This window comes from Callospermophilus lateralis, chromosome 19 (assembly GCF_048772815.1).
Source record: "Callospermophilus lateralis isolate mCalLat2 chromosome 19, mCalLat2.hap1, whole genome shotgun sequence".
Classification (NCBI taxonomy): Eukaryota; Metazoa; Chordata; class Mammalia; order Rodentia; family Sciuridae; genus Callospermophilus; species Callospermophilus lateralis.
Genome location: NC_135323.1, coordinates 17,063,420 through 17,073,942, shown reverse-complemented (window position 1 = coordinate 17,073,942; position 10,523 = coordinate 17,063,420). Strand labels below are relative to the sequence as shown.

At 50.2% G+C, this 10,523-nt stretch overlaps 1 protein-coding gene across 1 annotated transcript in view; it reads right to left on the bottom strand.

Moving 5' to 3' along the window:
* Positions 1 to 5,485: 5,485 nt before the first annotated feature.
* Positions 5,486 to 10,523, bottom strand: part of Cacng3 (calcium voltage-gated channel auxiliary subunit gamma 3) — an 81,892-nt gene continuing 76,854 nt past the window's right edge. Inside the window, exons 3-4 of the mRNA XM_077106099.1 lie at positions 10,383 to 10,523; positions 5,486 to 5,997 (exon numbers count right to left, since the gene is read on the bottom strand). Of these exons, the coding sequence (XP_076962214.1) occupies positions 5,486 to 5,997; positions 10,383 to 10,523 (653 nt within the window). The remainder of the gene's footprint in view (positions 5,998 to 10,382) is intronic.

The window sequence follows — 10,523 nt, the reverse complement described above, 5'->3', positions numbered from 1 at the left end:
ATGACTGCAGTACCCGCCTGCAGCCACAAGGTGGCAGAACTACAAGACAGAACAGCTTGGTTCCTTGAATCACCGCCTGGAGCCAACCCATCCAGAGAAGCCACTCAGCAGGGGACCGCAGTAGTCCTTGTGTGGACAGGAAATAGCGGTTTATTGTGTTAAGCTTGATCTTTTGGAGTCTGTTTGTTATGACAGATAGTCGAAGTTTAAATGGCGAATACAAGCTAGTTAAGTTGGAACTAAGTCAACAATTTTTTTTTTTACCTAAATACTCAGAGAAGGGTCCAGTGAGTCCAAATTACTACCTCAAAGACTGGTTTCTGTTTGATCGATTCGATGTCCATTCACACACACACACACAAAAGCCATCAACGTTTCATCAGTTTAACCTCAGGAGTTGCTTGCTTCTGGCTTGGTGACTTGACCTAGCTATTGTCTTTATGGTGGCTTTGATTTTACACCAAAGGTTTACTAAACCCTCAGATACTCATTCCTGGTTTCCTCTGACTTAGATATTTGTGAATTAAACTCACTTTGAGGGTTTTCTTTTTCTTTTTTTTCCCTCCTCCTTACTTTTTAAAAAAAATTTTCCTGGTACTGGGGATCAAACCCAGAGTCTCCCCTATGCTAGTCCAGTGCTCCACCTCTGGGCTGCATCCCCAGCCCCTTTTGATTGGATTTTGAGACAGGATCTTGCTAAGTGGCCCAGGCTGGTGTTGAACTTGGGATTGTCTGGCCTTTGTCCCTGGAGTCACTGGGACCACAGGCTTGTGCCACTGCGCTCGGCTTAAGCTCTTCCTTGACATTTGGACTAACTGCGATTCTGGCCTGGTTGTCCTGCTCTTTCTAAGAGAGATGCTTAGTTGTACCCCTGTGGTCAGGTGCCCCCCAGTTCTGGAAGCTTCTAGAGGCATTAGTTCTGAGTCGGTGTTGGCTCAGTAATCCACAACAGAGATCCACTTAGGCTGGTTCCGGAAAGGGGAGATGTTTGGAAGAATGCCCTAGGAATCAGAGAATGGGATTCAGCTGGGCCTCAAGGAACTGGGGCGAGGAAGCTATACCCAGGAAGTCACTGTCTCTTCCTTTGAGATGCTTCGGCCTTCCTCGAAATAGCACAGACTGCATTTCCTTCCTTCCCTCCCTCCCTCTCTCCTTTCTGTCTTCTTCAGATGTTTGAGCACCCCCCAGGTGTTAGGCCTGGAGAATACAATGGAGACCAAGACAGTCAAGGACTCCGCTGTCACGGAACTTATGTTCTTAAGGGGAAACCTATAAAAATAAGTAAAAAAAAAAAAAAAAAATCGACAAAAATAAGACATTACAAAACTTTGAGCTATCAAGGGAATAAGTCTGAAGTAAAGATAATAGGCCACCTACTTTAAAGAGTTGCTGAAGCCGTTCCCTCTGAGGAGGTGACAGAGCTGAATGATGACAAGGCTCTGTATAAAGAGAGAGAAGAAATTTCAAGAAATGGGAACAACAGGTGCAAAGGCCCTGAGGCAGAGATATGTTTGGCTCGATTAAGGAACCAAAAAAAGGGAGTCCGGCAGGACTGGAGTATAGGGGTGAGTAGCTTGGCATGAAGTTGGAGACTCAAGACCTTGGCGGTCACAGCAAAAATCTGGATTTCATTTAAGTACCATGGGAAGGCTTTGCAGGGCAGTCTGGGAGGGTGATGTTCATCTTTATTTGATGTCAGCCCACTGGGTCCATGTGTGTGGACAAGATATGGAAGATGAGGTTGTTTAAATGCAAAGAGACCCAAGTAGAAAAGAAAAGAAATCCCCGAGGCGTGCCTTAAATAGTAAGTGCCAACATTTATATGGTGCTTACGATGTTCTAAGTTCTTTTCATTGTGCTATATGCACACAAACTCTTTTAATCCTCATGACAAATCTGTAGAGTGTCACTTTGGTGCCCATTGTACAGCCTGGGAAGCTGAGGCCCAGGGAGACTATCTCACCAGAGATCTCATGGTGGATCAACACAGAGCTGGGGTTCAAATGTGGGCAGCTGCAGCCACAGAGGTTTAGACAGGTGTTGGCCCAAGCTGCCTCTGTCCTCTACATGGGGCTATGAATGTCGCTTATTTCATCTCATCTGTCCTCTACCAAGGTACGGCGTGCCAGCAGACGGGTTCTGGGGGCCTCACATTAAGAAAACATGCAAGAGAGACCCCAGGATTCCAGTTTTGAGCTTGCCAGAAGGATGCTGCTCACCCAGGAGTGAGAAGTCTGGGAGGGGGTGCAGCCCTGGGCAGAGAAGACGGAGAACGGCGATGGAGCAGGACCTGCCTGAGGCCTGACCAGGAGAGCTCAGGGGACAGCTGTGGCCTGACTCGGAAGCCAGGCAGCCACGGGTCTGCACGGTTTGCACCCCGACTTTCCTGTCTCCTTGCAGGTTTCAACATCTATCCGGGTGGTTTTAGTAAAGTGAGATGAAATAAGCGACATTCGCAGTCCCACGTTTGACACGTGGGGAGATGGCCTCGTGTGTGGACGCCCTTCACAGGGGTTTGGAGGACAAGGCTGGGCCACGATCCTGGCTGCGGTCTGGGAGGGTGATGTTCATCTTTATTTGATGTCAGCCAACTGGGGGCACAGACCTAGAGGGTGCAGGGGAGTCTTCCAGGACTCAGGGACCCGATTCCCTCTTCCAGCTGCTCGGCTCTGCAGAAAGGGCTTTCCCCTGCCTCCAGGGCTGGTTCCCCGCTAGTGAAGGCTCTGGAACCTTCCTATCCCAAATCAGCTTCCCGTATACACTGTTCTTGACAAATTCCTAGATCCAGAGTGGCTGGAATTTGCTGCTTCATGTTTATGGTGCATTTCCTATTTGCTAGAACTCTGAGGTCCCCATCTCCGGGGGCTGGCAGAAGCCACTTGTCCCCAAGAGAGGGAGGAGATGCTTGGGACTCACCGAACATTGCATTACACACTGAGGAAGAGGTCCCCTCTCCAGTTCTCCTGCTGAAGCATCTCCTTTCGGTGTCAGACCCAAGCACTGTGCTTCCACCCTGGCCACCCCCTCAGGACAAGCAACAGCTGGAAGATCACATGGTTGGTCTCTGGTTTCTATATTTATCTTCCCAGTTGCCATTTACTTATGGTAAATAATTCCAGTTTCCCTTTTCGAGTAGTGAAACTTTAAGATTACCCTCCAATAAACATATTTTTGAAGGGGAAGAGGGAGTCCACTTAAAGATAAAGTGAGGTTAAGTCATTGTCCATGGGGAATGGAGATCGGAAAAAATCTCGCCAAATTTGGACTCAGATGACCGAGGTCTAGAAGATGTGGCTACAGCGAGGGTTCGGTCCCCGTTGGAAGCAGAGGCTGAGGTTTGAATGCCAGCCATGCTAATTAGCACCTAAGAGGCTCTCTTTGAGCCTCCATTTCTTCACCTGTCAAAATGGAGACAGTAATTCCGACCGCATGTGGTTGTTTTGAGGATTAAATGAGATAATTTGATGTCTATGTCATTTGCATGTAATGACTCTTTGGTGTCAAGGGAAATGAACTTTTTTTTTTTCCAGTGTGCACTTCATAATAAAAGCCACTTTATACTAAAAATCACGGTGTGAGGGTGCACCTGAGTTTCTCAGGACCTTCCAGCTCATAATAAAAATCTGGACATGGGGTCATATCTGGACAGGTCCCATATCTTTCTTCCTCCAGTTTCTTAATTGGTCATCGAGAATATTACTAACACTGTCCCCATGGGGATACGGGGGATCAACTGATTTGACACATGTGGGGCACTAGATGGCTGTACCAGGGAACTGTCATCTCCTAGGTCGGTGACCCTGCCTCCTGCTGCAGTTGGAGTCCTACACGGGGAAAGATCTTTGACCGGCAGCGTGCTGGGTGTGTGCCCAAAGTGCCCTAGGAAGTCTTTGCTGGCAGAGGGGACATGTTCTCATACTGTCTAATATCACATATTCAAAAGACTCAGCTCTCCTTCCCCTCTCTCTCTTCCCAGAGACTTCAGAACCTGCAAGAAGTGGTCTCTTCCTTCCCGCCACCTAGAATAATTTCCATTTGGCTTTCATGGTTCTACAGCCGTGCTTGGCTGTGGCCTGAAGCAGGTCTCTGTCTCCCTGTCTCCTCAAATTCCTAGGTTGAAGCCTCAACCTCCAGTATGGTGATATTGGAAGCGGGGTGCTTTGGGAGCTCATGAGGGTCAGATGAGGTCACTGAGGGTGGGCGCCCCATGATGGCCTTAGTGGCTTTTTAAGAAGAAGAGAGAACATTCTCTTGTCACTTCGTGAGGCCACAGCAGGAAGGCAGATGTCCACAAGCCAGCAGAAAGCCCCTGCCTGGAACAAGATCTGCTGGATCCTCGATCTTGAACTTCCAGCTTCCACAAGTGTGAAAAACCAATGTGTATTGTTTAAGCACTGAGTCGACACTATTGCGTTACAATAGTAGGATCTGACTAATAACATGATGCTCAGCCTGATTAAAGTCCACCTAAACATTTAAAAACACACATTGGTTATGTATAACGTGCTCATCGTTTTATATGGAGCATTTTATTTAAGCCTCAAAACTCTGTGGAGGAGGGAGGATTATCACTTTCCATTCTACAGGTGGAGTCTGAGACTTGAGCTCAGGTGACTTGCCTGAGGTCCTAGAGCTACTACTGTGTGCCTCAGTCAGACCTCAAATGCCACCGTTCCCACTACCTCGGAGAACACACCGACCCTGACATCTACGGGGAACACCTTGCTGGCCTCGTGGGAGGCAGAGAGGATCCTTCCTATAGAGGCTGGAGTGTGACTGCATGAAATTCAGCTTCCAAGAGGGAGATGAACCCCAGGGGAGTGGCAGGTGAGTGAGCTCATGTGGGAAGCATCCAGAAAGAAAGAAAAAAATCAAAAAGGAAAAAAAAAAACAGAAACAAAAACCAAAACCACCCCAGCTCGTTGATTACGACAAGGCAAAACCTTTAATAACATGAGTGCTTATTACATTAGCTGCTTCGGGACTCTGACATCTTTGATTTCCGGTCATGTTATTATTATTGTTTGTTTTCTAACACGGAAAGGTGAATGCCACCCTCAGGGCCACCCTGGCGGTGGTGGGATTCCTGAGGATCTGTGTTGGGTGGACAAATGGGGACAGCGACACCGGCACCTGATGGGGGATTTGCAGATACCCCCCCCCACCCTCTGGCCACCACCCTGTGACTTTTGGTAAAGTCCTCTCCCAAGGAGGGAAGAACAGTGGAGGAAGGAAGGACAGAAGGAAGGACACAGATACACAGAGGGGAGGGAGGGAGGGACGACAGGAGGGGATCCGGTTGGGGAGGTTGGGAATGGAAAGGTGGGGGTCCGGTGGGGATGGGGGGGCCCCCGTGGGGCAGGGCGGAGTCCATTTGGTTTTCATTTCTTTGCGAGAAGTAAGAACCATCACGAGGACCATGCCATGCAACCTTGGAGACGTCTGTGCACGCTGCGCCCCGCGCGCTCACACGGGCGTGGTGCGCTCACACGGGCGTGGTGCGCCGGTTGGCCGGGTTGTTGTGCAGCGACTCCTTGAACTCTTTGGGCGTGGAATTGTGGAACTGTAGAAAAGCGTGGTCCCGGTCCGAGTTGAGGAGGGTCCCCATGGTGATCTTGGAGGGGTCCCGGGACAGGGTGAACATGGAGATGTCGGTGGAGGGGATGGTGTGGAAGCCTTTGCTGATGGGGGACAGGTCTCGGGACCGCGGCTCGGTGGAGCGCGAGCTGGACCTCCTCCGGAACCGGTACCTGTAGGGCGGGAGGCGGGCGAAGGCGGACTTCTTGAGGAGCTCCGAGTGCGATTTGGCGCGCAGCTGCTGGTGTTTCTCGATGTAGATGTGCACGGCCACCACGCCCACGATCTCGGCGATGATGAAGGAGAAGGCGCCGAAGTAGAAGGACCAGCCGTACGAGTAGCTTTTCTTGGAGTCTCGCTGCCCGGGGTCTCCGGCGTTGGCTGAGATATAAACGATGATGCCAATGATGTTGCTTAAGCCTGAGGGGAAAAAAATGGAAAAGAAAAGGAAAAAAGACACACACACACACGCGCGTGTTGCATGAAACCTCCAAGGTCAAGGTCACTTTGGGTCTTGAAATATGGATAGAAAATGCAGAATTAAGGTGGGGAGGAGAAGAGACATGGATAATGGCTAAGAAATCCTGGGGCTGAGCTCCTCTTGCAAGGTCTGTGTCTTGGGAAGCGGGGGATTTCTGCAGCTCCCGTCCTGGGCTGTGCCCCTACAGGTCAAGATGCCCTCCTACTCCTCTAGCCAGGGTGGTAGCACTCAGGGGGACCCCTTAGAAACAAGGCAACACTGAATCTTTGGCTTTAAGTCATGAGAGTGATAAAGCGAACCAGCGACTGTCCCCTGCCCTTGAATTCCTCACCGTTGGGCGACTGGATAAATGCCATCGGAGCCAAATACAGTAGAAACTTTACTGGAGGCACTTAGGAAACGCTTCCGAGGCAAAGCGGGAGAGAGAAAGGCTGAGAATTTTGCTTTGAAGATGAGGCCACATGGGAGCCGGATCCTGCAGCTGAGAAGGAAGGCTGTGGACCGTGGAGCATCACAGAGGGACCAAGAATGACCGGCTAGTCAGCTTGGGTGGCTGGGAGGCTGGTGGCACCTCAAACTAAAATAAGAGGCAGCCAACAGACCATGTTTAAAGAACAGAGATTTGGATACACCAAGTTGAAAGCGTTGGGGGAGACATCCACCACTGGATGTCTACAGATCTGCGGCTGCAATTTGGGGGAACTAATAAGCTCAGGGGGCAAGGACAGTCGTTGACCATCTTTCTGTCTGTGAGGAATAAGATCACCAGTCTTGGGTTGGCTGATGTTTGAGTGTCAAAAATTGGGGGACATAAAGCTGTTTGCCCCCAAAGGCAAGGTCTGCAGACTTAGTTTCCCCAAGTGCCAACAGAATAGCATTGAAGCTCAGTTCAGCCCATCGGAGAGAAATAGATTCCCTAGAGAATGACAAGAAGGGACAGGAATCTCTAAGGGCTGTGTTCATCTCGGGTACCTCCCCACATTATTACCCCGGATGGGAAATGTCTCTTTTGGTCCCTCTACTCATGGGGTCTCACTCAGAGTTGGTGCCAACCGTGGCCCGAGGAGGTTGACACACTACCCGGCAATTAGTGTGAAATGGAATCTGTCCTTCATGACCGTTCCCAGCACCAGTTGGTAAGTGATCATTTCCAGAAGATTCCTGAGTCCTCCCGACACGCTTTGAACACTCCGTATTCTTTCTGGGTCTCCCCTAGATCTCCCCAAAATCAAGCAACTAAGGGCTAAAGCTTGGCATGTCAGGGTCACAGCGTCTGCTCAAGTGCTACCATGTGATTGGCAGGAGCACCTACGTGACGGTTATTATCCATGTTTGGGGTGGGGCTTCTGCTTATGCTCCATCTAGGACCTGCCCCTGAGCGGCAGGGCTGGGGTCTGCTCCTGCTGGGGGTCCTCTTGGCATGACTGGGTCCAGGCACTCATCAGGGACTCAGCAAAGGCTAATCACCTTGCTATTTGTCACTCTGAGGGTTGGCACATCCTGCTCGGTGTCAGGCCGCAGGGGACCTGACAGGATAAAAAAACGGTCCCCTCTTCCTGGAGTGTCAATTTGGCTGGAAGATTAGTAAGGAAGGCACATTCTTTTATATTAAAATGAACACGGATATAATAAGGAGGAGAAAGCCGAATCCACATGAATTTTTAAGTAAAATGAGAAGCTGACTTCAAAGGCACTTCCGCTCCCTCAAGGCGGCTTCTCGAGATGCCCCCTGATTCCCCAGGGCCGTGATTGCTGTCTCCACCGCTAGCAGGGAAATTTTGGTGGTAAAGTTTAGGAAGCCCACCCCCCAAAGGAGTCTTGCTGGGGGTCGGAATAAAAAAGAAAGAAAAAGAAGTTCAAAGAGAGGCTCCCATGTCAACCTGGGTTAAAGAGGCAGGAAGCCAAGTGAACTGTCAGTCATTTATTTATAAGGTACTAACTCTGTGCCAGGCCTGATTTTTTTTTTTTTTAATTATTCCTCTTTTGCAGATAAGGAAACTGCGGAACTTAAGTACTTTTTTGGTACTGGGTATTGAACCCAGGGGGACTCTACCACTGAGCCACATCTCCAGTTATTTTTATTTATTTATTTTTTTATTTTGAGGCAGGGTCTCCCTAAGGACGGCCTCGAACTTGTAGTCCTCCTGTCTCAGCCTCCTGAGTCACTGGGATTACAGGCTTGTGCCCCTGCACCCAGCTCCAAGTGGAACTTGAAGCCCCAGCTCAGCCGTGGTAGTAGATTTAGATTTCAGTGGCTCAGGAGGAACAAGGTGTGAGTGGGCAACGACTTGGTCCCACCTGTCTGACTGTAAACTTCCTGAGGGCAGGAAACAGGTTTGCTCATTGCTATGGCCCCAACTCCTAGTCCAGAGCCTGACCTAAAGCAAGCACGCAATGCGGGAGTGAATGGAGTTATGTGAAAATCAAGGACACAGGGCGCGTAGGGTCAGCTGCCGTGTCAAGCACACCCTGACTGGGTTGGGCATGATCCAGGCTCGTTCATATATAGGGGCTCAGTTCATCTTCCCAGCCTCAAGAAGTAGAGCCATGAGTATCTGCATTTTTTAGATGGGGAAACTGAGGCAAAGAGAAACTGAGTGACTCGCCCAAGGTCACACAACACAGAAGAAGCTGAGGCAAGCTTTGCAGCAGGCACAGTAGCTCCAGAGATCATGTTATTATTTTTTATGCCCAGTGCCTGGAACACAGTAGGTGCTCAATAAATGGTTGTTGATTTTTGTGGTTGAGCAATAAAGGCCCTACAGAGTGTTGAATCCTCCATTTCCCCCCTTTTTATAAGTGGAAAAAAGCCCTGAGACTCTTGGGGTCCCTGGGGGAAGTTGGTGGAGGGGTCTAGGTTTAGACCCCAAGCTCTGGGATCCCCCTCTGGGCCCTCCAGTTCCTCTGAACCTAATCTACCTGCCATGTCTCATGATAGCCCTGTGCGTTCAGAGTTGCTGGCGACACACGCTTCCCTAACAATCCCCTTGGGGGATAAAATAATGATCTTCTCTTGTTCTTGGGAAACTGTCACATCAGCACAACACTGGTACTGAGGCTCTGGCTCGCTCCGAGCCAGGAGGGGGCCCGACCAGTTACAGAAACGTGCCTCGAAGCAAAACAAGTCCCTGGGTTTGCCAGTCGGGAACATCTGTCCACCCAGAGCCCCGAGAGAGGCCACAGCCACCCTGTGGTGGCTTCCTCCCTGGCCTGTCACTGTTGTGGCTTCCCAGAGACTCAGCCAGACACTTCTCACATCCTCACTTTGTAGAAGGGTACACACACAGTGGGGCAGAGACCTAGCAGGGATTTATAGGGTCCCCGACTGTGGAATATGTTAGGAATTTATTAAGAAGCAACACTGGGGTCCTTTTGACTCAGTCTCCTTCCGACCACCCCAGGAAGTCGATACGATTATCATTTCGCCATCTCCCAGCTGAGGAAACCGAGTTACAGGGTCTTGGTGACATTTCCCAAGGCCACGTAGGATCCCGACCCAGGAGGACCCCTGTCTTGCTTATCACCCTCTCTTAGCCTTCCTTGTCCCCACCTCAGTAAACATCCCGCCATTGCAGTTCCCCTAAGCCATGGGTTCACTTTCCAGGGTTTCATTCATGTGCCGTCTGGAAATATTACATAGAAAATTCCAGAAAAAAAGCCCAATTCATAAGTTTTAAAGAACTTTTATCAGCATGGATTGTTATGTCTCTTCTATTTTTATTGTTCTATAATAGAAATAGAGTATATTTTTAGATATATTTGTTAGAGTCTCATTAACAAATTAAACCTTATCGTAAGTTGTGTATTGGTGGGAAAAAGCGGTCCACGGAGGGTTTGGTACTCTCTGCAGCTCCGGCGTCCACCAGAGGGTCTTGGACACCTGGGGACTACAGTGCTGTGCAAACCTTGGAAGGAGGTCACTGGTGAGAAGGGAGGTCCCCTCCTCCTCAAACCCTGCCTGGTCCTTTGATCCTCTGTCGCATCCCATCAAGGGGCACTGATCTGTCTTGAGAGGGGTGGGGTTTACAATATGCACGTTTCAAAGGTCCCAGGTTGGCACGGAGCATGCCCAGGGGGACAGAGAGGTGCAGCCCTGGCAGGTACACCCAATCTGCTCCGGTTCCCCCCTTCCAGCTGCAGGTTCGGCATCTTTGGTTTTGATGAAATTCTTCGCGGGCTCTGCTTTAGCACAACGAATCGCACATTTTTTATTCTATTTTATTTTTGGCTCTCTCCTGGAGGGGACCCTGGGTAGCATGGCTCTGTCCACCTGGCTTCAGGTTGGGGGTCCGCGACGATCTCAGGGCTGGGGCAAGACACTCACCTGCAGACACAAAGAAGATGCCAGCGCTGAGGATGACATTGTGCCGGCTGCGGTGGAACTCGCTGGCCGCCACGCAGAGCCCCCCGAAGAACAGCAGGGTGACGCTGAGGATGGGGAAGACGCTGGAGGCCCTCACGGCCC